General features: G+C 58.7%; 2 protein-coding genes across 8 annotated transcripts; one reads left to right on the forward strand and one right to left on the reverse strand.

The window, feature by feature from the left end:
* Window positions 1–239: 239 nt before the first annotated feature.
* DCST2 (DC-STAMP domain containing 2) lies at window positions 240–11,985 on the forward strand. Its single transcript, XM_004284637.4, is given in 17 exon segments — window positions 240–507; window positions 684–854; window positions 1,141–1,242; window positions 1,483–1,680; window positions 2,007–2,072; window positions 2,564–2,777; window positions 2,954–3,111; window positions 3,848–4,012; window positions 5,459–5,626; window positions 5,757–5,857; window positions 6,503–6,633; window positions 7,941–8,068; window positions 8,430–8,523; window positions 8,629–8,769; window positions 11,771–11,793; window positions 11,796–11,906; window positions 11,909–11,985. Coding segments are annotated over 17 exon segments (2,316 nt in total).
* A 22-nt stretch (window positions 11,986–12,007) lies between these two features.
* Window positions 12,008–27,899, reverse strand: ZBTB7B (zinc finger and BTB domain containing 7B). 7 transcript variants are annotated; one of them, XM_033414680.2, is made up of 4 exons: window positions 27,878–27,899; window positions 27,603–27,703; window positions 14,701–15,869; window positions 12,008–14,309 (listed from the first exon to the last, which is right to left on the reverse strand). In XM_033414680.2, the coding sequence occupies exons 3-4, from the start codon at window positions 15,861–15,863 to the stop codon at window positions 13,844–13,846; spliced, it is 1,629 nt and encodes a 542-aa protein (XP_033270571.1). In that variant the 5' UTR covers window positions 15,864–15,869; window positions 27,603–27,703; window positions 27,878–27,899; the 3' UTR covers window positions 12,008–13,843. The 7 variants fall into 7 exon arrangements, with proteins under 7 accessions (XP_033270571.1, XP_049557346.1, XP_049557345.1 ...); XM_049701389.1 differs by lacking the exon at window positions 27,603–27,703 and having other exon boundaries at window positions 27,861–27,881; XM_049701388.1 differs by lacking the exons at window positions 27,603–27,703; window positions 27,878–27,899 and adding an exon at window positions 22,214–22,623.
* Between the last annotated feature and the right edge of the window lie 91 nt (window positions 27,900–27,990).

Below are 27,990 nucleotides of genomic sequence, written 5' to 3' on the forward strand. Positions count from 1 at the left end.
TGCTTCTGTCTCCACCGCCTCACCCACAGCCTGTCTGGGGTCTGTGTCTTCGAATCCCTCTGCTGTGAAATGTGGAGATTAGAGACGTACCTATCCCTTTGCAACTGGATAAAGAATTCCAAGATACAGCAAAAGCCCTCCGGAACCTTAGAATTCGGTGAGAAATTCTAGGGCCTTTAAGAGCCACAGAACCTGGTGGGCGTCTCCTGGAGACAGGGAAACGTTTAGTCTCCGCAGCCATGCCCGAAGTCACGAAGGATGCTGTGCACCCCTTGGGGGCAGAGGAGCCGAGCGTGGCGCGGGCCGTGGTCCGCAGCACGGGGGCCTTTATCCTGGGCTTGTCCTTGGCCACAGCCTATGGGCTCCTGGAGCTGCTGGTGGAAGGGCACAGCCCCTGGGGCTGCCTGGTGGGCACCCTCACTTTGGCCGCCTTCCTTAGTCTGGGCATGGGATTCTCCCGCCAGGTCCGAGTCACCGTCCTCCTGTTGCTGCCCCAGGCCTTCTCCAGTAAGCTTGTCACCCAGTGGAAGGGGTGGGCCCTGGGACAGGGGCTGGGGCAGGAGGGATCTTGAGGGAGAGGGCGGTTGAGGGAAGTACTCTCAAGGCTTCTATAAGGCACTTGAATGGTATATGCCGCCATGTGTCAGGCTGGGGGCCTGGTTCTGAGGGAGCTCTCTCCCCAGAGCAGGGCCGGACACTGCTATTGGTGGCTACCTTTGGGTTGGTATTGCAAGGGCCTTGTGCCAACACCCTGCGCAACTTCACCCGGGCCAGCGAGGCTGTGGCCTGTGGGGCAGAACTGGCCCTGAACCAGACCGCCGAAGTGCTGGAGAGGGCCAGGCAGCCCCTCGTCAGTAAGGCCGCCCATCTCCACGGACCCCCAAGTTCCCCCTCGTCCTGCACATTCTACAGTCCTCTGGCTTCATTCCTCTCCATTGGTCCTGGGCCCTAACCTCAAAGCACCCTGTTAGACCCCCTGACCCTCGCTCTCTGGCCTGCTCCACCGCCAGATGAACTATTTCCCAGCATCCAGGCTGCCCATTTCCCGAGTGGCAGGCCCCCTCCACTCCCTACTCCAGGGCAATGGTGAGAACAAGCCCCCAGAGGAGTTCCGACAGTACCCCTGCCCCCACCTCTCAGGTGCCCTGAACAAGATTAAAGCCATTGCCCAGAAGGCCAAGGAGGTGGCTGACCAGGTCCGAAAGTTCTTCCGGTCAATCATGGATGGCGTGAAGCACATAGGTCAGTACATTAACATGTCTGTCTGTGGGGGGTCAAAATTCACCCAGTCTCCTCACCCTCACACCCCGTCCAGGACTTTTTGGGCCCCGCCTGGGTGTTGACTAGTTCCCACTGGATATAGCACAGCCAGGCCCCTGACCATGAGCCTCTCCAGCTCTGGGTGCTGTCCTGGTGTTCCCCACCCACCCCCCGAGAAGGTGCTGCAGGACTCCTGGGTACCAGCCCCACAGCCATCCCCAGCCAGGGCCCTGCGGAACGTGTGGTACTGGCTCCTGCACATCGGCGACGTGTGCAACTCGGAGCTGGGCAACCCTTACTTGAAGTGTGCTCGGGTCTTCGATGACACCAAGGACAGCTGCATGCAGGTCATACCACAAGCCTACCACCTGTGTTATGTGCTCATGCCCTTCAAGCTGATGCTCTGTGGACTTGCCAGTGGTGAGAGAGCCAGGGGCTTGCCGGCAGGATTGGGGGCCCGGCAAATGTAGGGGTCAGGTGGGAGGGTGGGCCCAGGGGCCCAATGGGGGGCAATAAATACGGGACCAATAAGGATGATGCGCCCTTTGTGGGATCGGGTGGGGGCAGATAGGGAGGAACCAATGTAGAGGGTGGGGTAATAAGGAGAAGCCAAAATGTTCTGAGCCAGTGTGGAGGCTAGTAGGAAGAGTGAAAAGTCAGGGGGCCCTGTGAGAGCAAGGTCCCTGGAGGTGGGAGAGGCAGGCTGTGTGTCTCTGCCCCTGCTGACACTCGGTCTCGGCTCTCAGTGGCCCAGGTTTTCTGCATCATCCCCGGGTACATCCAAACCTTCCTGCGCGAGAGCATCGTCACCCGTGAGTGATCCCCTCGTGGCCCGGCTGCATGCGGTGCTCCTGAGAGGTCTCCCTCCCTCCTCCCAGGATGTGCCAGCCCAGGAGTGCTCCCAGACCGTGAATGAAAATGCAGGAAAGGACCTCAAGAGGTTACCCAGGCCAGCGTCCATGCTGTACAGATTAGGAAATTGGGGCCCAGAGAAGAGGAGGTGCTTCCTCAAAGCCTGACTTGAGAGCGGGAGCTGGGGAGAGAAGCAGGGTCCCCTGCCCCCGCAGCAGGTCATTGAGATGTTCGTTGTGGAGACGTAAGGCTGGTGCTAGGCACACAGCGGCAGTGGCATAGACTGTGGAGACTTTGTCCCCTCCTCAGTCCACTGTAGGTCCCAACATTGAGGGTTCCCGGCCGGCCTGTGAGCCGTGGGACCCCTGGGCTGACCGGGCCCCTCCCGAGCGCAGCCCGACCCCGTCCTAACTCTCCTTGCTTGCCTCTCCCCTGGACCCGCGCACCTCAGCCGTGAGGAGGTTGATTAACCAGGTGCGTCACGAGTTCGAGTTCAACATGACAGCCACCCACCACTTCTCTGTGGATCTCAATGCCTCTCGGAGCCTGTCCCAGGTGGCTCTGGACCTCCACGAAGCTGTCAGCATGAAGCTGTACCGCGTCCGAGAGGCCGTGGCTCTGATGGGCTACACCACGCCTCTGCTGCTCGTGTTTCTCTACCTCCAGTGAGGGGATGGAAGACGGGTGTGAGGGTGGAGAGCTAGGGCTGCTGGGGGCCAGCCCATGCCCATGGCATCCTGGGAGGCTGGAGTTTGGGGGCAGGGTTGGGGGCGGGGGCGGGTGCCCTGCCCTGGGGGGTCTGGTCGGGGGGTGCTTAGGGGCCTCACGTGTGCCCCGCCAGAGCCCTGTGTTACCGGTACCGCTACCTGAACTGGGACAATTTCGACAACTTCTACATCACCAGCCGATTCCTGCACATGGATGCTGTCCGCTCCAAGGCGGGATTGCCCACGGTGCTGCCACTCAGTGCCCGTGAGGCCAGACACTACATCCAGCCGGGTGAGGCCCTGAGGACCCGGAGACAGGGACCCTTAAGGGAGGCCAGGGATTCTCCCAACCCTACTGCCCTGCCCAAGAGTGCCATGCACGGGCCAGGCTCAGGGCGGGACAAGAGGTAGGGGAGACAGGCCAGAGCTGACGGAAATTTCCGGCTGGGGGGAGACACAACCCTGTCTTTGGGGAGCCCTCAGTCTGAAAGGGGAAAGTAGGGTCCCTCAGAGCACGCAGACAGAGAGAGAAGGGGAAGATGATGCTTCTGGGAGCACCCTGGATGTCAGGACGGAGGGAAGGATGGGTAGGGAGTGGATATGGAGCAAGGGAAGTGAAGTTGGGGAGGCTTTTGGTGGGGGGCAGGGTGGCGAGCAGGAAGTGTGCCTGTGCTGATATGGAGGTGATGCAGCTGGGCGGGGTGGGCAGTGCTGTCTGTGAAGTGGGGGGCCTGGTAAGGGTATCAAGGATGCCTCAGGAGAGAGGATTCCTAGAGACTGGAAATAGGCCACCAGACCCAGGTGGAGATGCTAGGCTCGCACCTCTAGCCACGGAGCCCCTGCCCACAAAGAGTGCTTCCCACCTTTGCCCAGGGGTCCTCACAGCTTCTACATCTTCCAGATGAGCAGACGGGCTCCAGCTTGATCAGGGGCAGGAGCCGCCTCCAGGAGGGAGATCTCTGTAGGAGCTGGGTTCTGGTGGGTGGGAAACAGGGGAGCATCGTCCTGACCAGCTCTCCCCTACCCAGGCTCCCTCTTCTTGTCCCAGCGGGAGCAGATTTTCTACATCCTAGCAACCTTCCACCTAATCCGGCACCTCCTCCTCATTTTCCTCCTGGTCTTCTTGGACTATGCCACCTTCTGGGTCCTGGACCTGGCCCGGTACCAGCTGCAGGGGGAGATCGTGGCCCGCAGTGAGTGCCTGAACCTCCTTAGCTTCCTCAGTCCTGGGGGATTGCCTGAATGTCCCCATGTCACTCATACTTACCAGCCCCTGACATTGCCACTCCTCCAGCTCTATCCTCTGCCTGGTAACCCCTGTGCCCAGTTCAAGATTATACCATAACAGAATAGCTAAAAACACAAGCTCTAAAGTCAGACTGGCCTGGGTTCAAATCTCAGTAGTGTCCTTTACCAGGTGGTGACCTTGAGCAACCTTGCTGAACCTCCCAGACCTTCAGTTTCCTCATCTGAACCATGACACAATCATGGTAGCAACCTCTCTGGGTGGCTCTAAGGAGTAAATGAGACCACATGTGCTAAGTGGCTGGTGGACCTTTGACTGAGTGTGTGCCACAAACCACAGAATAGAATTAATCTAATACCAGAGGCCCAACAGAAAAAGTTAAAAAAAAATACCCAGAACATGGGACTTCCCTGGTGGCACAGTGGTTGAGAGTCCGCCTGCCAGCGCAGGGGACATGAGTTCGAGCCCTGGTCTGGGAAGATCCATATGCCGCAGAGCAACTAAGCCTGTGCGCCACAACTACTGAGCCTGCGCTCTAGAGCCCACAAGCCACAACTACTGAGCCCACATGCCACAACTACTGAAGCCCGCGCGCCTAGAGCCCGTGCTCCACAACAAAGAGAAGCCACTGCAATGAGAAACCCGCGCACCGCAACGAAGAGTAGCCCCCGCTCGCTGCAACTAGAGAAAGCCCACACGCAGCAACGAAGACCCAATGCAGCCAAAAAAAAAAAAAAAAAAAAAAACCCCAAAATAATCCATAAAACACTTAGTTCAGTACCCGCTACACAGTCAATGCTGAGCAAATGCTTCTTTTTTTTTTAATTTTAATTTTTAATTTTATTGAAGTATAGTTGACTTACAATGTTGTGTTAATTTCTGCTGTACAGAAAAGTGATTCAGTTATACATAATACATATATTATTTTTCCTATTCTTTTCCATTATGGTTTATCCCAGGATATTGAATATAGTTCCCAGTGCTATACAGTAGGACCTTGTTTATCCATTCTATATATAATAGTTTGCATCTGCTAATCCCAAACTCCCAATCCTTTCCTCCCCCAGGCAAATGCTTTAAAATAAATGCTTCTGGGTGGTCACAGAGTCAGGGGATGGACTCACTCACCATTCAGGTCATTTCAAATCTGGTAGCCTGGGAAGGCAGACCAGGCACCAGTGCCAGCCAGCTCTGGACCATGGAGCCAGTCCCAGGCGCCAAGGGCTGATGTTAAGCCCCAGGGCACCACGAGGGTGCCTAGGGTGTCCAAGGCCCCTGGCTGAGGGCCTGGGGGCCATCTCTATGCCCTGCACTGTCCACTCTCCACCCTCCTTTCCGGCATGGTGGAGTGGGCAGCTGCCAACAGCATCCCTCACACAGTGTCTTGTGCCAGGCCCTGTGCTAATATCCATAACTGTGGAAGGCACTGGCTCTACCGGGAAGATTTACCGCGACCTGGTGTCGGCATTTGATGTCCTGCAGCAAGGCAACATCACCGTCTTGTCCCAGCGCTGCCGCCTGCGTCCCTCAGAGCCCAACACCACTGGTTACATAGCCATCGGTATCCACACCCCTGAGGGCACTGGGGGAATAGACACCATTCCGGGAAGGAGGCACAGACTGCTGAGGGGGAGCGCGGCTGGCACCTCGTGCCCTGCGGCAGTGGCTTACTGTGTCTGCTGTGCCCCCAGGTGTCATGTATGGCCTGTGCTTCTTCGTCACTCTGTTCGGCAGCTATGTCAGTCGCCTGCGGCGGCTCATCTGTGCCTCCTACTACCCATCCCGGGAGCAGGTGAGGGGTCCGCGGCCAGTTCCTGCCCCCCTCCCCAGGCTGCTAAGCTCATGGCTGTCTGTCTTGGTTTGGGGGAGTTAAGAGGCCTTCGGCAGCCCAGCTCTCTCTCCTCTGGTTGAACCCCAAAGCAAATGATCTGGACTGCAGATGGCAGAGATGGTGCCTCTTGGGGCAGGGCTTTCTGAGACAAAGCTTGCCTCTAAAGTTTTGTTAAAACCCTGGGGGGACAGGAGCCATGTTAACATGTTGAGGTGTGAATGGAAACTCACCATTTGTTTACTCATTTATGACTCACTCACTGAGCATCTACCGTATGCCAGTTACCGTGCTGGCCTCAAGGATGCCAAGGTGAACCAGACACAGTCTTGAGGCAGGCCGGACAGTCTTTCAACCAGATGTTACAATGAAAAAAGTGTTTTTATTAAGGAATGAATAAAGTGCTATGGAAATCCAGAGGAGGGAATGGGTGAATCCACCTAGGGAAGTCCCAAAGTCTTCCCCCAGGAAGGGGCATTGAGCCAAGCCTAGAGGGATTCATAGGCGTTGGACAGAAGGCAAAGGTAGGGAGTGAGGCGGGAGCAGAGGGCATTCCAGGTAGAAGAAACAAGATCAAGGGGACCCCTTCCTTGACCTCCCCTCCGGCAGGAGAGGATCTCCTACCTCTACAATGTACTTCTGAGCCGCCGAACCAAGCTTTTGCCTGCCCTGCACCGATCGGTGAGGAGACGGGCAGCTGACCAGGGCCACATGAGTGTCCTCCAGGTGCTGGCCAGGCGGTGAGCCCACTGTCCTTCCTTATATGAAATGGGGTGAGAGGGGGCAGAAAAAGAGCCGGAGGTCAGAATGGATCACTGTCCTTCCTAGGTGTCCAGAGGTTTGTTTGAAGACGGTGCTCATTCCATGGCATTCATGCATGAATGGATTGGGGATGAGAATTCTTAGGGGTGGGGAGTGAAAGGAGGAGGACAGGAAGCAGAGATGTTGTTGCTATAGTCAGAGGGATGGAGGTTTGCCTACAGGAAGCGCTACCCTTGGTTTGGAGGGTGGTGCTAGAGAAGACAAGTGTTAGTTATGCTGGCTGGGCTGGCCTGCTTTTTCTAAAAAATTAATTAATTTTAAAATTGAAATATAGTTGATTTACAATGTTGTGTTAATTTCTGCTGTATAGCAAAGTGATTCAGCCACACACACACCTAAACTCTTTTTTAATGTATATTCTTTTCCTTTATGGTGTATCACAGGATATTGAATATAGTTCCCTGTGCTATACAGTAGGACCTGGTCGCTTATCCATTCTATATATAATAGTTTGCATCTGCTAACCCCAAACTCCCACTCCATCCCTCCCTCACTCCCCTCCCCTTCGGCAACCACATGTCTGTGAGTCTGTTTCTGTTTCATAAAAGTTCATTTGTGTCATATTTTAGATATCATGTATAAGCCATATCACATAGTATTTCTCTTTCTGACTTACTTCACTTAGTATGATAATATCTAAGTCCATCCATATTGCTGCAAATGGCATTATTTCATTCTTTTTTATGGCTGAGTAGTATTCCATTGTATATATGTACCACATCTTCTTCATCCATTCATCTGTCCTTGGAAATTTAGGTTGTTTCCATGTCTTGGCTATTGTGAATAGTGCTGCTATGAACATAGAGGTGTATGTATCTTTTTAATTAATTAATTAATTTTTGGCTACATTGGTTCTTTATTTCTGCACACAGGCTTTCTCTAGTTGCGGCGAGTGGGGGCTACTCTTTGCTGCAGTGTGCGAGCTTCTCATTGCCGTGGCTTCTCTTGTTGTGGAGCAGGGGCTCTAGGCGCGCAGGCTTCAGTAGTTGTGGCTCGCGGGCTCTAGAGCACAGTCTCAGTAGTTGTGACACACCAGCTTTGTTGCTCCATGGCATGTGGGATCTTCCCAGACCAGGGCTCGAACCCATGTCCCCTGCATTGGCAGGCAGATTCTTAACCACTGCGCCACCAGGGAAGTCCCAGGGGTGTATGTATCTTTTTGAATTACATTTTTGTCTGGATATATTGGGCTGGCCTGCTTAGTGTCTGGGACCCCTCTCCTCAGGTGCTCCTGCCTGGCTCCGTTTATCAGCCACTCTAGGCAGCACCAGACCTACTGCCTGGGCTGCGGGCAGCCCCAGGATGAGGGGGACACAGAGAATTCGGTGTCCTGCAGTACCCCAGGCTGCCGAGGTGAGACTTCTGGGGAGTATGCCTCTCCCTTCTGGGACTCACCACATTTGCATATGACAATCAGCTGTTGTCCTTCTTTTATGGACTTCTCCTGTACCTCACCTTTTGTACCCCTCCCTTCATTACTATGCATGTCCTCATTTACACAGAACCCTCAGGTAGCTCATTTTCTCTGTGAGCCTTAATCCTCCGGTGCAAATAGAATTTATAGGCAAGTGGCGTTGCAGCAACTCCCTAGTGTGCACCGCTCGATGAGGATGGTCCTCCCAAGGGTGGGGTCGGGGAGGCAAGGGCTGAAAGCTGGGGAGCACAGTGGTTGTGGGGGTACAAGTTTACCTCCTTTCCTCCGGGCCTCCTCCAGGTCTCTTCTGTCTCACCTGCTTCCGCCTCCTGGACAACACCTGCTCCGTGTGTGCATCTCCCCTCTCCTACCAGGGGGAGCTGGACCTGGAGCTGTGAGTCTCCAGTGACATGGGGTGGCCGGAGTCTGTGGGGGCAGTGGGAGCAGCCACCCCTCCCCCAGGACCTCTGTGGGCTACTGAGACGGGAGGCTTCTCCAGGGACTCCAGTGATGAGGACGGCCCCCGCCTATGGCTGGCGGCAGCTCGCAGAAAGGGTCCTGAGCAGGAGGCGTTACTGCAGCAATGGCTCCAAGAAACGCTGGGCAGGCCCCTCTTATCGGATTCCAGCTCCGAATTCAGGTGAGCAGAAAGCTGAAGGAGTTGGGGCCTGGGAGGCCTAAGATGTTCTGTCACATTTACCAAGGGCTTCTTGGGTGCCTGGTGCTCTGCTAGAGCTGGAGATGGAGATAAAGGGAGGGGAGGGAAGGGAGGCTTGCCCTGGAGGAGCCCACCAAATGGTGGGGGAGAGTGACATCAAATAGATCAGTGACAAATGTGGAGAGCGCCCCGATCAAGGAGTGAAGCAGGCTCTGGGCAGCACAGAGGACAGAACAACCAATTTGGAATGGGGGGATATTAATGAAGGCTTCATAGAAGAAGTGAAAAAAGAGGTGGGTTTGGGGGCACCCCGGGGGTTTGTTAGGCTGAGGAGTGGAGGAGAGCATTCCAGGGCGAGGCTTTTGTGTGTGAGTTTGGAGAACGTGAGACACTCAGGAGGTGCGCGGGTGCTCCGGGGCGGGCGGAGCTAAGGGAGACGTGTATGTGTGGCCGGGTAGAGACTGCAGAGCATGCTGGGAGATGAGGCAGGAAGAGGTGGGAGAGGGCCTCACTTTGCCATCTGAAGATCCTCAGTCAGAGAGTGATATAATCATATTTGTCTTTTAGGACAGTAAGCTAAGGAGGCAGAATGGAGGCTGCGCAGGAACAGGGAGACCAGAGAGGAGGCTGTCTTATCTCAGGAAAAGTTGGTGATGGCCTCAGGATTGAGGTGCTGAGAATGACAGGGAGTTTATGCTTGGGACTGGGCGGTGTTAAGGCAAGAGGAGAAACAGGTTCTGCAGAAAGAGGAATGGCCCAGTTCGAGACCTTTGAGGTATCTGTAGGGAATCCAGCGGGAGATGCCCAGGGGACAGTTAGAAAAGGGCAGGGCTCTGGGCCAGAGGTGTCTTTTGGTGGGGGAGCGGGGGTGTTGACTTAGAGACTGTAAGAGAGAGGATGAGCTAGATCACCCTGGCAGAGGGCAGGGCAGGAGAGGAGGGGACAGGGACAGAACTCTGAGGGGCTCAATCACAAGCCAAGGAGGGGAGAGGCTCAGGAACAGTGCCAAGCATATCAGACGCTGTGAGATGATCAAGCAGGATGAAGCCTGAAGATTGGCCATTGAATTTGGCAGCTGAGAGATCCTTGGTGTGGCTTGTGGGAACATTTCTCATGGTGTGGGGAAGGCCAACACCAGTCTTAATGGGTTGAGGGGGGGTGACTGGTAGAGAAGACTCAGAAACAGAAATGGGGTATGCGGCTGTGTGTCACTGTTGCAAGAAGTCTGAGAATTCTTTTTCATTTTAATATAACTGCTGTAGTTAAAAAAAGGAAGCTTGATGGTAAAGAGGAGGGAGTTAGCTTCATAGAACAAAAGAGTAGCTTGGGGCTTCCCTGGTGGTGCAGTGGTTGAGAGTCCGCCTGCCAATGCAGGGGACGCGGGCTCGTGCCCCGGTCCGGGAAGATCCCACATGCCGCGGAGCGGCTGGGCCCGTGAGCCATGGCCGCTGAGCCTACGTGTCCGGAGCCTGTGCTCCGCGGCGGGAGGGGCCCGCGTACCGCAAAAGAATAGCTTGAAGGGAACCTAAAGGATTTTTCTTTATCCAAGTATAGGGAGATTTGAGCATTTCAGAGGTGAAAAAGAGAGCGCTGAAGAGAGAGGGATGCCAGAGAGATGGGATCAAAGGCCAGGTGAACAGGGTGGCCTCAAATAGGAGCGGGCTCGCCTGCGGCAGGAGGGGAGAGGGTATGTTCCTCTGAGCAGAGCCGAGCCTGCTCCAGTCTGGTGGACTTGCTCTTCTCAGGGAGGGTGGGGGGCGGGGGTAGGAGGCAAGCACAGCTGCTAAGACAGCAAAGAAGGGGTCTGAGAGTGGAATAAAAGTTTCAAGGAGTGGGTGGTGGAGGCTGAAATATCTGCCTTGGGGACTGTGCAAAGGAGCCAGCGGGGGAGGTTAAGAGATTTCCAGGTAGCATTACAGGCTCAGATGAAGTTGAAAACCATAACGTGTAATGACCGACTCCAGCGCGCTTGGTTATGCGGTTTTTTTCGAGCAAATGTGGTAGCCATGAACAGGATTCCAGGGTTGAAGGTTTTTTCTGGGCAGGTCAGGAGGATAAGATGGGGAGAGAATTGGGGTGTCTTTAGTCAAGAGTGTCTGAGATGACTGACTTTGGGGAAGAGAAGGTACTGAGACCCCAGGGGGCAGTCCTAGGTCTATGTCTTGACGGGGGTGTTAGAGCAGAGGCCAGGAGGGACACTGAGGATGGGCCACGCCTGGGAAGAATTCGGGGATAAATGAAGAGAGTGGCCAAGGTTGAGGGTGAGGTCCGAGTGGGAGCAGAGGTGAAGGTCATCATGGCCAAGGAGGTTGAGGACTGAAAGGCCAGAGTGTTGGAAGAGTCCGCCCACTAGTGAGGAGGCAGCTGGGCCTCGCCAACAGCCCAAGTCTGGTACCAGCACCCTGGATGGGTGTGGCAGGGTGTCTGCGAGGCCTGGGGAGAGCCGCAGCCCAGGGGTGTAGCTGCCATGGCAGCTAGGGGCTTTGCAGTACGCCACAGGCCTGCTGAGTTTGAGAAAGGCAAGCAACCTCCACTTGGGAGGACTGCAAAGAAAACTCTCCGGTGGTCACATTCCAGGACGAATGGGGCACTGGAAGTAGTAATGAGTTGAGGGGTTGAAGGGGAAGCAAAGTTTTATTTTTAGAGGTTCCAGAGGGCTCAGTGAAGTTAAAAGCTGGGTCACCAGAGAGGATAGCTTGAGCCTTGAGCAGCTATTATTCCCAAGGTCACTGCTGGTTCTGCCCTTACTACTCACATGACCTTGGGCAAATCGCTGCCCACTCATCTCTCAGCCTAAAATCAGAAGCTATCTACAGCCATGAGCTGGTTTGCCTTGTGGGGGGGGGGGGGCCTGTGAGAGCAGCAGTGGCTGGTAGATAACAGAAGCCAAATCTGAACAGATGGGGCAGGGGCAGGAGGCAGGAATGCACCTGTGAAAACAGAATGTTGGTGACTGGGCCACCCCCCTTCCTCTCCTCGCTAGTGACCTGGATGAGGAAAAGGGGCCTTGAAGAGGAGGCACAGGTAGCAGCGCCCACGTGAGGCCCAGTCCATCAGCATACCCATGCCCCCTCAGCCCTCCTGACCACCTCAGAAATCCTCTGCCCCCAAAGCAGCCCCTTCCCTGCTTCAGAACCCCAGTCCCTCTGTCTCTCATTTCCCTCTCCTCCCCATCCCTCCCACCTATCTCCAAAATAAAGAAACCAAAGGTGGACATAAGTGTGAATCTTAAATTATTATTTCTTCCTGTCACTTACACCCGAGGTGGGGGGCAGGGCAAGGGGAGGGGAACAGGAGAGGGGGGATTGCCTCCCCCCCACCCCATAAGGCACTGAGTGGAGAAGCCGCAAGGGGGGAGGGGGGAGGCCACATTGTCCTCACTCCCTGGGGCTAGGCCCCAGGTCTCCTCAGCCCTGGGCTCTCCCATCACCTGAAATGCTAAGATGAGGCCCAGGGCAACCCGACCTCCCCCTACCCCAATATATTACATCATCACTTTTTAAATAGATACAAGGACTGGTCCCGCTACCCCCTCCCTGTGACCCCCCCCCACTATTGGGGGTACCTGGGCAGCTGTGCAAATGGGCATGGGGGTGCATGGGGGGGGAGGGAGAGCACCGGGCCCCTGAACCTGCCCCGTTTAAGGAAGGGGAAGAGCCGCCAGGCCAGGGAGGGGAAATAGTGCAAGGCAGAGCCCAGGCAGAATGGGGTCCAGCACCCAGCGAGGAAGGTGGGGAGGAGATACCCCCACCCCCAGCAGAATTGGGTAGTTAAAAATCTGAAACTAGATTTCAACAAGACCAACAGAAAAGGCTATGTACAGACCGGGGGTGGATTCAATCCTAAGGGTAGAGTGAGGGGATTACTCTCCCCGACGCAAAAGGAAGCCCGGCTGGCAAGGGTCTGGGGAAAGGATCCCTTTCCCACAGGTCCGCAGCCCACCTTCCTTGCGGCCAAGCAAGAAGCTATTTGCCCCGGCCTTGGCAAGGGGGCGCCGCTCACCAGCTGGGGTGGTGGAGGTTGAGAGAAGACGGCTCGCTGGAAGTGGCCGCCAGGGGCGCTCGCCCGCGCAGGGCACGGCCGCCAGATGGCGCCGGCTCGCCCGTTCTCCGCAAGGCTGCCCCCAACCCCTCACCCTGTCCCACACCCTGCACCGCGCCCCGGGGGCGGCGTGAGTCAGGGGCGGCAGCAGTGTCGGCGGCTCCGGCTTGCACCTGGGCGGGGAGGAGGAGAAGAGGGTAGGCCACCGCCCGGCCCGCCCTGCCCTCTGGCCCTGGGGAGGGAGCGGCGGGAACAAGACATTCCCTGCCCAGCTACTCGGGAGGGGAGGGGAGGGGAGGAGAACCAGCAGCAGCTCCCGTAGTTGGGCGGGGCCCCTCCCGCTGCCCCCAGGGGCGGGCGAACCAATCAGGCCACCCCGCCCCCTTCTCCAGGACCCCATGACTCAGCGCTGGGAGCAGGGCGGAGGGGGACTAGGATGGCTCCTTCCTTACAGGCCCAGTCCCCCAGTCTTTCAAGCTTCTACCTTGCTTTCCCCCACTTACCCTTCCTTTGCCGCCCCCCTTTGCATAATTCACTGCCAGGAAAAGGGAACAGAAACCAGGAAGGAGGGGTCTCGAAAGGGAGGGGCAGTCCTTCACCCCCTTACACAGCCAAAACCCCAAGGGGCATGGGGGCAGGGCAAGGCTTTGGTCCCAAGCCCCCCACCCCCTAGAAACCCGCATAGCCGAAGAGGGACCCCACAAATCAGAAATACATTATTGCTTCTACTCCCCAGGAGCAGCTGGGGACAGGGACCCCACCTTTACAATGGAGCTGTAAATATATACATGATATCGTATGTATCACTCCTTGGGAGAGCACCCCAATCTGGGGAGCCTCTGCCCCAAAACCTTCTCAGCTTGGAACTGGAATGAGAGCTCTGAGGGAAGGGCCCAATTTCCGATGCCAGGGAGGCTCAGTGCCCGGACCCCAGCGCCGTCTCTGCTGCACACTCCCGCTGCTCAGCATGGGCGTCCCGGCCCCGTGCTGCTCCAGCTCGGCCACTCGTCCCTCTTTAAGAGGACTCCATGGCACCTTCAGCCTGAGGTGTGGTGGGTGCCCCCTCCTCCTCATCGTCATCAGGGGGCCCCGGGGTGGAGACTGGGGGCCCAGTAGGGGCTGGCTCCTCCCAGAATCGAGCCAGAGAGAGTCGGAAGTTGTCCAAGTGGCCATTGGAGAGGTCGAGGCCAGCAGGGGTCGGGGTGGCGGCAGAGGGCGGGGGGTAGTGAGGGGGCGCATCGTCCTTGCGGCGCCGCCGGGTGCGCACCTCCAGGCAGTTCTGGCCTTTGAGGTGGCGCTGCAAGTGGTCCTCCTTGGCGAAAGCCTTGTGGCACAGGTGGCACTCATAGGGCCGGTCCCCTGTGTGCAGGTGCATGTGGTTCTTGAGGTCATAGCTGTGCAGGAAGCGGGCTGGGCAGTGCGAGCATGAGTAGGGGCGCTCTCCTGTGTGCTTCCTCATGTGGATCTTCAGCTTGTCATTCCTGGCACAGGCAAGGGGGAGGGGCAAGGAAATGGTTCAGGATGCGATCCCTGGGTCATCCTGGCCGCGTTCCCAGGCCTCGTCCCACTCCCGTCCCCCACCATTCGTTTCCCTATGACTGCCCCAGGAGACCCTTGCTGACGTGCCTGCAGCTTAACTGGGCCCGGCCACCACCCACTCTGCCTCCAGCACAGCCACATCTTTCATGCCCCAGACCTACCTCCCTTGACTTTCTTTCTCCTGGCCTCCCTAATCTGGTCTCTCTCCTCACCCTGGGCATCACCACCCCAGTCCCTCCAGGATCACCTGCCTCCATACCTCGGGTCTCATAATCCCTTCCTCCCTCCCCCTCGACATGGCCCCTGCTGCACCCCTTCCCCGCTGGTGCTCACCGGGTGAAACGGACACCGCAGACTTCACAGGCGAAGGGCTTCTCACCAGTATGGGTCCTCATGTGGCGTGGCAGTTTGCCAGCCCCGTGGATAATCTTGTGGCAGACCGGGCACTCCTGGGGCATCTGGGAGCGGCGTTTGCGCACTAGCTTGTCCTGGCCATCTAGGCCTGGTGCCAGGGTGTCCTGGTGTAGGGAACTCAGGTAGGCCATCAGGTCAGGATCGATGGCATCCTCATCTGAGCCCAGCTCCTCTGGGGACAGCGGGGGCCCGCCACCCTGCGCCAGCCCATAGGCCGGGGGATATGCCAGCTCCTCCTCTTCTTCCTCACCCTCATAGGCCTCATAGCTCAGGGGCCCCTCATGGGGTGAGGCAGTCCCTGTGGGAGGGCTGTAGCTGTCCCCCAGCCTACTGCCCCCGCTGCTGCCCACTCTGCCTGCCGCCTCCTCCTCCTCCTCGTAGGTCAAGGGATGGGTGGGCACTGTGGGCACTTCAGGCACTAGGTGGTTTGCCCGGGCCCCCTTGGTCTGCAGGAAAGCTTTTCGTGGCTTGCGGCTGCGGCGGGCGACAGGCCGAGGGGGCGGCGGCAGCGGCGGTGGGAGGGGCACCTGTGGAGGGCTGTCTTCACCGTTGGGAACTCCCGAGGCTGAAGCTGTGGCTGTGGCGAAGGCCTCCAGGTACTGGCGAGCTCGCTCACAGTCGTCCTCGTCAGGGCTGGGAGCTTCTAGTCCGCTCCCCTGCAGAATCTCCATGCAGGCAGCGATGACACACGGGATCTCCAGCAGCCGCGCAGCCTGCAGCACTGCCGGCATGTTGGCGCTGCTGGTGGTCAGTGTGGCTGTATAGGCAAACTCGAGCAGGGCACCCAGTGCCTCCGGCCCCACAAAGTCCAGCTCACACACGCCGGCCCCTGCTCCCCCGGCAGCCACCCCGCCGCCCCCAGCGCTCAGGACCGCCCCGCCACCGCCCTCAGTGAAGAGCTTCTTGAAGTAGTGGCTGCAGGCAGCCAGCACAGCCCGGTGGGTGCGGTATTCAAGGCCCTGTGTCCGGATGGTGAGGTCACATAGGTGGCCCAGCTGGCGCTGCTCATTGAGGCAGCTCAGGAGCTCACTGCTGTGGTCTGGGAATGGAATCCCGATCAGGTCGTCCTCGGGGCTCCCCATCTTCTCCTGCAGAGTCAAGTAGAGAGGGAGGTTAAGAGCGCTCAGCCCTGCAAGGTGGTCCAGGGAAGGGATATATACCAACGTTGGCCAGGTGACTGCAGACTACTTAGACAGTCTTCTAAGTACTTTACACCCACTTCATCTTCCACAACCTTCTAAAGTAACAGTTATCATTCATTTCACAGACAGGAACCTGAGGTGCAGACAGGTGAAGCAACTTTCTATGTTAAGTGCAGAAGAGGTTCAAAGCCAGGCGATGGGCCCAGAGTCCGTGTTCCTAAGCACTGTGCACTGTTCTGCCTCTGTGAGAGCAGGAGCCCTGCCTTTCTGGCCTTTCCTAGAGACCCGTCTGCTTCACGGGTCTGCCCCATTCCCCATCCCTTTGGAAGAAGCACTGGACTGGGAGAAAGGATGCCTGGGTTCTGGTTCAGGCTTCATGAAGAGTTGGCTGAAGGACTCTGGGTGGCTCTGGCAGCCAGCCTCAGTCATCTGAAAAGTGGGGTAACAGTCTTTGTGATGGAACCTCCTCTCAGCCCAGAGAGAGGCCAATGAGAGAGTTCAGATTCACATTGCGCCAAGGACTGTTCAAGGCAAGGTCAGGTGCTTTAACTTATGTTATCTCCCTAAAGCATTTGGTGTACAGTAAAACACTATGCAAACCTGAGAGGTGGCTTCCCAGCACCCTCCTCCTCCTCCTTCCCCACCCACTAAAAGTTCATCTCCCCTTCTAGATCCCCCCTTCTAGAGGCCAAAAGGGAAACACAGCTCCCAGCATCCCTCCCCCCACATCCTCCCCTCCCCCATGGGGCCAAGGAGCAGCCACCCTTTGCTGGGGTGTCGCTGGCTGGCGCGGGTGCTTCCTGCCCCGCACCGATAAGCATCGTCCCCGCCCCCTCTCCCACTGCCAATAGGCCAAGTTCCAGTCCCACCCCTCCCCCACTGGGCTACCACCACCACCTCTCCCTCCCCATTCCCATCCAGTCAGGAGAGTCCCCCCTCTCCAGAGGACCATCTTTCACCCTCTATGCTTTCCCCTCCAAGGCAGAGCCACAGAAGGTGCAGAGCTGCCAGCAATCCCGAGGCTGGTGGAGGGGAGGGGAGGGGTAGTAGAGGGAGTCTGGCCTGGAAGTGGGGAGATCTGCTTTAAGTCCTGGCTCTGCTACTATCTTTTTTTTAACCATACCATTAATATTTATTTATTATTATTTTTAAACATCTTTATAAGTATTCTGCTGCTATCTTGCTGAATGACCTTGGGCAAGTCATTTCTCTCTGTGCTTCAATTTCCTCACTGTACAAGGAGGGGCTGGGAATGGATGCCCCATGGGCTCAGCCCTTCAGCCCTGACATTTGGTGGGTCTGGAGCAACTGGAGGCAGAGTTGGGGCCTGGAAAGAGCTGGGCTCGGGAGTCATCCAGGCTTGAGTTTGAATCCTCCGTCTGCGGCTGATTAGCTCTGTGACCTTAAACAAGTGATTTAATCTCTGGACCTCTTTCCTCATCTCTAATATGGGATCATTCCACCTGACTCCTAGGGCTGTGGTGAAGGTTAAATGAGACCGTGGGTGGCACAATGCCTTAACACACACAGTAGGGGCTCAATAAATGTTCTGGCCTTGGCAAGGAGAAACAAGGCCTCACCTAGAGGCAGATTCCACTACACAGGTGGTGTCTGCTGGGAAACAAGTCTGTCTCCCTCCCTCAAATCACCCCAGGAAGTCAGGTTACTACTAGCTACATGACCTTGGACCAGTCACTTCCTTTCCTGAGGAGACCTGTTTCCTCATCTGTAAAATTAAAGACTGACCTAGATGATCCTTAGGGCAAGTCCCACTGACATTTTGTCAGTGTCTTCTCTGCCACTCCCAACAGCTGCTCAGTGTTGGCCATTGACGGGGAAGATTTTGGGAGGGGGGGTTGGAGGAGGCAAGGGCTACAGGTTTCCTCTTGAGGACACAAGAACTGCATTGTTTCTGCCTGCCTCCCTGTCCCAGCACCAGAACGCCTGCGCGGAAGCCATGAGTGAGCAGCACCCATGTGGCTCATAAGCCACAGCCAGACACCCTTAGACAGCCCACCCCTTCCCACCTTAAGTCCCCAGATCACTTCTCTCCCTAGGGGCCAAGCAGTCTGGGAGCACTCCCAGTTTCCTTTGGTTCCCCTACCTGTACTTTACAAATAGTACAAGAGGCAAATGGCCCCAGGACTTAGAAACAAACAAAATCGGGTGGGCAGCAGCAGTGGCCACTCAAGCAGCAGTGGGCTCCCTCCTGGGCCCAAGCAAATCCTGTCCCTCCTGAGGGGGATGGGGGGGCTGTCCTCGATGCCCATTGGCCCGGGGCTGGGCACCCGCAGGCACGTGGCTAACCCCATCCCTCTCCCTCCTTCCCTCCACACCCCACCCATTCCCGCTGCTAAGCCCGCCTCCCTTCTCCCACCCCACGGCCGTCTCCGAGGCAACTTGGTGTGGCGGGTGCGCTGATTGGCTGACCCCGCTGTCAGGTCACAGGCTCTGGCTGGTTCACGATGCAACTCACTCAGGCCTGGCTCGGGCAGGGGTGGGTGTTTAACCCCTTGGGCCTAACCCTGTGGCCACGAGGTACCAATGAAGGAAGGGAGAGGCAGAGGACACACGTGGGAAGGGGAGGTGTTCACATGGTTCTCTAGCTTCTGGGAAACTCCCCTAGCCCTTACCCAGGGCTCTGGCACCCATGCTAACTTAGGTGCCACCTGGAACTAGGCTGATGCCAAGCAGGCCGAGGGGATACTCCTAGCCCCATCATCTGGGAGGGGCTGCTGGGGTGGAGGCTTCCCCCTTCTTTCTGCCAGGGTGGGGCCCTGGTGCCAGGATGCCCACCCCACCTTGGGCACCCTTCCCACCTCTGTATCCCAGAGGGCCCAGCCCCCCGACGCCCATAAGTGTCCCCACCCAGCCTGGCATGCCCCCTCTTGCTAAGACCTTGTGGGCATGGGCGTGTGTGGTGGCTGGGGGGGCAGCTGTGCCAGGGAGCCAGGCAAGGTCTGTTTGGTCTGTTTGCCTGGTAGGGGGAAGAACTGGGGGCCCCACCCCATCTCTCCCCACTTTCCCGCCACCCCCCAGGCTCCCCTCACTGTCAGGCCTGCTAGACCGGCCAAGCCGGTGGGCAGCTCTCTTGAAACTGGGCCCTGAGTCAAGCTTGCCCCATCTTTGGTGGGGGGAAGACTTTGGGGTTAGAAAGGTGGGAGGGGGCAAAGGGGGGAGCCCCTATCACCTACCCCTCAGTGCCCAAGGGCACCTGCCAAGGTGTGTCCACCACCAAGAAACCAAAAGGTAGAGGGCACTGGCCCTGGCATGGGAAGGAAAAGGAGGCTGGAACTCTTTCCAGGTGCTGACCTCCGGCAGTGTCCAGTGCAGGGCTGGGGGCACCAGGGCCAACACTGCCGGCTCGAACCAGCTGAAGAGCTGGGATATGAGGCCCTGAACGGGGCAGCTGAATAAAGCTGGCCCCCCTTCCCCACACCCTGGGGATTAGGGGAGTAAGGCTTAGTGTGGGGGGCAGCAGGCGGAAACAGGATTAGCGGCGGAGAAAATAGATATGGGCCTGAGACACAGGCACACAGAGCCACCCCTCCTCAAGCCTGGAGGCCCCCACCTCTGGGCTCTGCCAGAGAGCCTGAGAGGGACCTGGCCAGTCCTCTCCAGGTGTAGCAACGTGGGATGAGGGAGGTTGAGGACCAGGCTGTGACACCTCCTGCCAGGGTGATGGAGAGGCCTGGCACTCTTCCCACCTTAGCCGGCCACCCTTCCCCCTTACTTCTTTCTCCTTTCTGCCCCCCTCCAACCCCCACCCCAACTCCAGCCTCAGGTTCTCTTCCTGTTTTTTTGGAGCTAAGTTTGCACGAAGCCAGGGCTTTGGCCTGTGGCTGGACCAGGGGGGTGGGGAAATAGGACAGCCAGTCCAAAGTCCTCAGGGACCCAGGAATCCTAGTTCCCCAGCTTCTCTCACCCCTTCTTAGGGTCTCTGAGGCCCAGGGGCTGAAGCCATCTGGCCTGCCCAGTTGGGAAGTCAGGGTGAGGGGTTGAGGTGAATCCCCTTGAGGATTGGAATGGCTTTGAAGGAGAGGCCCTTGGCCCAGGGATGCCCTAGGCATTTATGGAGCCCTTCCCTCTCCACCCCAGCCCCTCCAAACTAGTACATGCCTTCCCCATCCCCCATAGGCCGCTTCCCCCTCCTAACCTCACCACCCCCAGCACTCACACTTCCTGGGGGCCGAGGCGGGGAAGAGAGACCGCAAGCCACGAAGGGGGAAGGAGGCAAGGGGAGTTGGCTGCTTCCCGGTGCCGTGGGGGTTAAGCCTCTCCTCCCTCAAAATCCCCAATTCCTGGTGCTTCAGCTCCTGACAGGAGGGAGACCTCAGTGTCCCCCCACATTTTCTTTCCATGACAACTGCCCTAGTCCACAGCCGCTCAGGCCGCATCAGGGTAAATCTGAGGGAGATAAAAGATGGCGGAGGAAGGAATGGGGGCAACTCCGTCTTCCCCAGCCTTCCCCTCTTGTCCTTTGGGAACGAGGCCCTCTCCACTCTTGGCCCCTTTTCTTGGCCTCTTCCTGTCCCCTTACCGCCTTCTCGGACCCTTGTCTCCCCTCTCCGCGACTCATCCTTTGCTTTCCTTCCTTCAGCCCTTGCGAGGCTCCCGCTTCCTCTCTACCGCGTCTATGTCCGTAAGCCTCCGAGGAATCATCCCTACCTCTCCTTTCTTTTCCCTTTTGGTTCTATCGCTCAAGCCTCCTCACTTCCTCCATTTCATCTTGCTCTGAGCATCCCTTCTCTTCTCCCCAGGCAGGCACAGTGTGGAGAGGGGCAGAGGAATTAAATCAAGATGCCAGGCCTGCCCTCCAAGGCCTGGTCTTGCCATGAGATGGTCACATGTAAGGTACCCACGGCCCCATTTTGGATGAAGCACAGGGCCAAAATTTGGGGGACAGTTGGGGAAGATGGGAGGGGGTGGTACAGTGAGAGCGGATGTCGGGTGGGGTGAGGGGGACAGCCTAGGCCTCTCTGCCCGTCAGAATTTCCAGCCCTGGAGCTGCTGGACTTTCCCCAGAGGCTGCCCACCCTAGGCCAGGCAACTGTGCACTTGGACAGACCCTGGTCATCAGGGTTCCCAGCGGGGGTCTGCCGGAGCAGTGCCAGATACCCTTAGGGCCTGAGGAGACCACACAGGGTGCCAGGGTCTGCCCTGTGCCCACCCCCTCCCCCCAGTCTAGCGTCTCCGGCTGGGTAACCGAGCCGGCTGGTAACCCCACACCCGCCAAGCCGCCAGCAGAAACCTGAGCCCCCCAGCCCCAGAGGACACCCCGGCCCGATCCCCGGAGCCCGGCTCCCTGCCAGCCTGTCCAACCTCCTGTCCTGGCCCAGCAACCCCTCGGCTCCCGTAGGCCCCTTCTTCTGCTCTCCTGTCCTCCTGGGTCCCCCAGACACAGAAGCTTCCCCACGCTCCAGCTCCTCAGCCCCTCAGTTCCTAAACTGCCCCCTGTGAAGTTCAGACACCCTCTTCCTAGCCTGTTTTTCAGTCCCTCTCTGACCCTTGGCCAATTCTAGGCCTCCAAGCCTCCCCTGGGGCCTGATCTCCCAAGCCAGAGTGTGGCCTACTCACCTGAACGCTGAGGGGCCTTGCCGGCAACTCCTCTTGGCCCCTGGGGGGAGCAGGTTGGGAGGGGTGGGGGAGGGCCGGGCTGGGGGGGAGGTAGGGTGGCTGTTCCCCGCTCCAGCTCCCTCCTTCAAAGGGGCCGCCCACGACTTGGCCCAGCCCCTCCCCCCTACAGCCTTAACCCTCTGGGTGCTGTCCCCCCTCCCCCCAGATGGAGGGAGGGGTTACCAGAGGCCTGGCAGCGTGGGAGAGGGCCTAGAGTCTCTGCCTGTGGTGCCCGAAGCCCCAGCTGTATCCACCCTGGCCCGTCCTCTCTCAGTCCTAAAAGGGGAAAAAGGTGAGCAGTAGGAAAGGTAGGAGCTGGGACAGTCCAGGAGGACAGAGGTGAGGAGGAGCAATGGGAGAGGCTGCTGGAGGTGGGACCAGGAGAAGGAAGAAGGGAAGGGAGGGGAGGGGACAGGAGGCAGCAGTGGCCAGAAGCGGGAGGAGGGGAACCCTGGACAGGCAGTGCCAGGGGTGACAGGTGCCTAGGTCCCAGCCCCTCAGGGCATATGGTATAATAGGGGAACACAGGGAGGCCCTCCAGACCCCAGTATGTCCCTCAGCACCCCTGGGAGCTGGCCGAATTCTCCCCACTCTGTACTGGGCTGGGGCCCTCAGGGGCTGGGCAAGGCAGCACCCCGCCCTCCCCATGCCTCACCCCAAACCCACTCACATACCACAGTTCCTTGCCCGGGCACCAGCCCCTGCCAACCAGGCCAGGGGGCAGCACTTGTGCCAGCCCCCAATGGCCAGGAGGATCAGGGGGACAGAGCTGGCCTGAGGGGGGTGGACAGATGGGGGGAGCTGTGGGCACCGAAAGAGGAAGGAGCCGGGAGGGGGCATCTGCTGGGAAGCGGCTAGCCCCACCCCTTGCGTAAGCTGCTGCCACCCTGGCTGGTTGGGTGGGACCCGCCTGGGCCTGAGGGGTAACTCAGGAGGGCTCTGAGCCCAGAGATGGGTGGGCCACAAAGTTCCACTTAAACAGCTTCTGGGGTCTCTTATTCCTGGAACGAGGCGTGCCCTAGGTCCCCCAGACACTAGGCCATCCCAAGTCCTACTGGGCTGGGAGGGGGCACCACAGAAATGCCCCCTAAAATATCCCCTCCCCTTTCCCCCCAACAGCTGCTGGCTCAATGCCGCTGGCCTGCTGCCCCTCACCAGCTCCCGGCCCGGTTGGCACCTACCCACCAGGATGCTGGCAGTCCTGCCCTCCTCTCCCTCCTACCCCCCTGGCTCCCAGCGCCCCATGCCAACTGTGGGCCTCGGGTGGGGGAGGGTCACCCCTGTGCCTTGGTGCCAGCTAGGCGGGCCCAGGCCCTTAGGTCCTACAGATAAGGCACAAGACCCTGTTCTCAAGCCATCTCCTCAAGAGGCAGCGCACGGGTTAGGGCCTACACAAAGAGAGCCCAGGGGGCTATGGCCAGCTTGATGAGCAGTTATTGAAGGCTCTACTCCCCAAGGTGGGGGCCAGTGTCTCTCCCTGCCACCAGGCGCCAGCCTCCCGGCATTCCCCCTGCCCAAGCATTTGCTTGGGCACCAAAGTCCCTGATATTCCTGAGTGCCCTAGTGCCTGCAGCCTGTGAGGGAGTGGGGCGGGGCTGCTCTCTGCCCTTTGATCCCCATAAAGGGAGGGAACCAGCCTAGGGGGCAGGGGGCAGGGAGGGAGTTCATGGGGCCTCTCCGTTTCACCCGTGCCAGGGGCAGCAGGGCAGGGTGTGGGCATCTCTTGGGTGGGGCCCTCAGGTGAGAATGGGTAGCATGTCTCAGCAGGGGGGATGGACGTCAATCATGGGTACATGGTGTCATGTGGGAACAAGATGGTGAGGACAAGGTGGGGGGATGCAGAGGGTCCCCACATTCCAAATCATCCCAGTCCGCTTTTAGCCCCATCCAGAAAAATTTCCAGACTTAACCAAACTGAGAGATCAAGGAGGACTACAACTCCCAGTATGCACCACAATTGCTTTGCATGTACCTTGGGAGCTGTAGTTCCCTTGAGAAGCCCAGTGCTCTCCTCTTCCCCAGAGCCTTGCTGATGGGGTGGGGAGGGCAGAGCAGAGGACTTGGTTATGAATCTCCAAGGGGACTGTGTTTAGAAGAGGTACAAGGCAGGAGGTCCATGGTGGGGGGAGAGGACCCCCTCCCAGGCAAAGGGGGAGGAAAGGAGGAAGGAAGGAGGAGAGGATGTCTGTTGAAAGGGGCATATGGGTGGGGAGGAGTTGGGGGGAGTGGTGGAAACAGGAAGGAAACTGAAGCCAGAGACATGAGGTCGAAAGCAAGGGCCTGGTGGAGCCCCACTCCGAGGCTCAGCAAGGACTGGGAAGGCATTTCCCCCTGCTGGGCCTCGGCACCATTCTGGTGGTCTGGGGAGGCATAAGAGGAATTAGTGATGTCAAGTCACAGTAGACTGGTGTGTTTGCGGGGGTCACTGGCTCCATTTGCCTGCCACCAGCCCTCTTTTGTCCAGGGCACCCCAACTCCCGGATCTGGCACGGGTATCTGCTGGCTGGAGAGCTCTGAAAGCTGACTAGGTTCTAGGATGCTAGCAGGAAGAGGAAGGGGTTGGGGGAGGTTAGGGCCAGGCCTGATGGGTATGGTGGAAGGAGACATGTATGGGGTTAGGCCCAGGTGTGAGGTCAAGGAATTGTGCTGGCAAATGAGGATGCCATCCTCTAGGGCTGAGGCCATGGCAACTGGGAGGCCTCAGTGAAGAGAGGGCTAAGATGCCAAGGAAGGCCACCAGCCTCCCACCCATCCCAGGCTGTGGGACAGAATGAAGAAGGCAGCCCTTTCCAGTGTCCCTGTGGAATTTGCTAAAGGTAGCTTTTCCCCTTGTGCCAGGCAGCCTGTGAACATTAACGGTGGCAACTCAGGGGACCAGATGGCAGCTGGGTGCCTTTTCTTAGTGGGGGTGGAGGTCAGAAGTGGGCAGAGGCTCTGCTTCCAGGCCACTTTCCCTGGGCTCCCCAAGGTTCTGGGACAGATGCTTATAGGCCCCAGCCAAGACTCTTGCCAAGACCTGGGTCTGGCTGGGTGGTGGGTCATTCTTGCCTCTCCAAGGCCTTTGATGGTGGGCAACAGTAGCTCTTACCCCTTCCCCCCAGTCCCCCAGGCCCGCCTTGGCGCCTGGCCGCCTGTGTGTTGGCAGGACTGGTGGAGGGGGGGGCGGCGAGGCAACTTCAAACTGTCCGGGCAAAACGTCAAGTTTACTCACGAGTTTACTCAGCAGAAGGAGGGGGAAGAGGCCAGGGCAGGCACACCCCATGCCAGGGTCCTATCCGTCTGCTTTTCCCCACCTTCCTCCCCCACCCTCCTCTTCAGTCCTAGGCCAAAACAGGCATAGGCCCCAAGGCCTGGTGGCAGGGCAATCTTAACTCTCGGAAGGTCAGGGAACCAAGCAGGCTGGAGGCAGGAAGCCCTGAAGCAGGCCCAGAGGCTTCTATCAGAGGGCAGTGCCCTGCCTGGAGCCCATTCACTACCGTCTTGGGACCTCGGCCTTAGGCCAGAACTGGGTCTCTTAGCCACCAAGAAGGGGGCAGTACCAGGCCAGGCCTCCTCCATCTGACCAGTCCCCTGGGCAGTGGCTTCTGACCCCAAATGCCCAGTACTAGGCTGTGCCTCAGGCAGCATGATGCCATCTGGGCAGCCATAGGATCAGGGGCTGGTTCTCTAGGCCTTGACTTGGAATGAGGGGCCAGCACCCTATCTGACCTACTTCCCTTTCCTCCCCACCTGCTTTCATTCTCTGCTTTTCTCCCCCAGTCTTCACTGTCCCCACCCCAGAGGCGCTCCGCCCCCCATGCCCGCTGGGCCCCCTCCCCCACCCTTCCCCAGGGTGCCAAGTGCAAGCACACAAAGGGCCCGATGGTGCATTGTTAGCCCAGCCCCCGCTGCCCGCCTCGCCCTCCCGGGGCAGGCACTAGGCCAAGGAGGAGCTGGGGGCCCTGGGTGCCAGGGGGCACCATGGGGAAGGGGGAAGAGGTCAGCACCTGTCTCCCAGTCCCTGGGGTCCATGTCAGCCAGAGCTGAGCAGTGATGAGAGTACCCCATTAGAGCAGGCCTCTCTCCTTGACACCTGAGCCTAGTGGGCACTGCCTTCTTTCTTCCCCAGAGCCCCCTTTGGGTGGTATTAATCCCTTCTTGACCCCTGTGCTAAGGTTGGGGGGTGTGGTACCCAAGGGAGGGGACAGTGTCTGGGGGTGCCAGCAGGCTGTGTGGTGCTCACAGCAACCATGTAACAGAGGCACGCTGGGGGAGCCGGGGTCCCCAGGGCCAGGGACAGGAGGCAATGACAGAGATTTCTTCTTGTTTCATCAGCTGCTCCAGGGGAGCCCCCTGCCCTTGTCCCCAGTCACCACTGAGGAGGAACACTAAATGTTACCCAAACTCAGTCACAAATATGTCCCTCTCCAGCCCAGCACAACACTCCATATGCCCACTGTCCCCTCCCAACCTGATGCCCACTCCATGCCAGCTCTCCCAGCAGTGCCAGGAGGGTACAGGGGTGACCAAACCAGTTGGTGTGTGTGGGGGGAGCAGGAGGCAACCCCATAATCATCCAGGCTCACCCCCCTATACACATGCACCCTCAGGAAACAGAGTTCCCATCCTGGTTTAACCCCTCACCGCCCAATCTGGCTCCCCCTGCCCCTTGATAAACTGTCTCCCTCCTCCAGGAATAAGTTGGGGGAAGGCGGAATAGCTGCGCTGACTCATTCCCATTCTCAGCTGCAGCTAGGGGTCTCCAAGGCACTCGGGTGGGGGTCAATTCAAGAACGCCCTCCACCTGGCCCGGAAGCCAGGACAGCCTGCTGGTCTCCCCCTCTCCCCAGCACCCACTTCCGGTGTCCCAAACTAGGTCAGCAGCGCTCGTTTCCTGTGGGTCAGCTAGCACCCGCGCCTCTGCCCCTCCCCTGCTCCGGACCCAGACTCCCCGCCCCCCGCCCCCCAGGGCGCCCCGAGGTCTCACCACGTCTCAGCCGCCCTTTGATACGTGGGGGTTGTGCGGGGCGGGGGGCAGGGGACCCGCCCTCTCTCCAAACACTAGCAGGGCCGGGGCGCCTGGGCAGGCACGTGTCCGGGCACAACCCGCTGCCCACGCCGCCCCCCCACTCCCGGCCCCCCCTCGCTCTGGCCGGGACACGTCGCTCTCTTACTTGGGGTGGGGTGGGAGGAGAGAGAGAAAGCTGGAAATTGAAAGCAGGGCCCCCCACCCCTTTGAATGGCAGCCCTCTACCAGCGGCGCTCAGAGTAGGTTCTACAACAACACAGTAGCGACCCCCACTCCGGGTAGGGGCAGGTGCGCCGGCGCCTGTTGGGGGACGGGTAATAGGTAGAATTCTTGCCAGTCGCCCACCCTCGCTCTTGGGCTCTGGGGGCCGGAGCTGGCTTTGAAAAGGTGGCGGCGGTACTGGAGCCTGAACGAAGAGAGTGGGATTGAGGGGAGGCGGAGAGAGGGGTCGTTCTATATTCGCTCGGAGGTTGTCGCTGAGTCCCACTACCAGCGAGAGAGCGCGACTCTGGAAGCGCAAGAAACCGAATAGTCCAGCCGGTAACTTTCCCCCAAGCCGCGGCTCCTCCTGTGCTCCCCCCACCCCCCATGCAACTGGCCCGGGTCCAACCCACCGCGCCAGGGGGCGCGGAGTTGGGGGGGGAGCGTTGTCCTAGTTAGAATCCGTCAGCGTTTCCATTCCCTCTACTCGGACGGGTCGGGGGTCTCCCCCTAAAGTCACGAAGGAGACTGGGGGAGCGCTCAGCGCCGCCTCACCCTCTCTCCATCCCGGAGCCGCCAGTCTGTCTGATCCCAGAAGTGAAGAGAAAGTTTCTGGGGACCCTCCGCCCTGGGTTGGGGGCGGCTGTAGTTCCTTCTCTACCTTTCCTCCCAGTTAAAATCAATTCCAAAGACCCGGAGTGTTGGGAAGGCACAGGGAAGGGGAGTGGTGGGAATCTGGTCTGCGTGCGTGTGTGTATGTGGGGGGGTCCCACTTACAGGACGGACGAAGGACACTGCAGCAGTCTCGAGTATGGGGGACCTCTAGCCAGGAGACAAAAGTGGGGTACACTCACCTCTCTGCCTTTGGGTCCGCTGGCTGGAGCTGCTGAGGCTCCGGGTGTGGGGAGAAGCGCGTCCCCCGCCAGGCCCGGGGGCTTGGGGCCCTGCTCCGGTCCTGGTCAGAAGGCCGCGGTCAGTGGCTCGCCGCTCTCTGCTGGGGGGCTCCTCCTCCGCAGCCCTCTGCCTCCTCCTGCCGCCCGCCCCCCCCTCGGCCGCCGAGAACCGTACATTCACCTGGCTCCCACCCGCCCCCCCCTCAGGGCCCGCCTCACCTGTCCTGCTGTCTCACCTGTCCTCCTGCTTGCTTTCCCCCCATCCCTCCCCCCGCCCCCTGCCACCCCCCAAACTCCCCCTCCCAACCCTTAGCAACACCCTCTGTCACTTCCTGGTTTTTCACCCGCC

Source organism: Orcinus orca, chromosome 1, assembly GCF_937001465.1.
Source record: "Orcinus orca chromosome 1, mOrcOrc1.1, whole genome shotgun sequence".
NCBI lineage: Eukaryota > Metazoa > Chordata > Mammalia > Artiodactyla > Delphinidae > Orcinus > Orcinus orca.

Coding starts and splice junctions, on each gene's coding strand:
- ZBTB7B (XM_033414680.2), bottom strand. CDS start 15,863: ATGGGGAGCCCCGAGGACGACCTGATCGGGATTCCATTCCCAGACCAC. Junction 14,310..14,700: donor TGCGGTGTCCGTTTCACCCG/GTGAGCACCAGC, acceptor TGCCTGTGCCAG/GAATGACAAGCTGAAGATCC.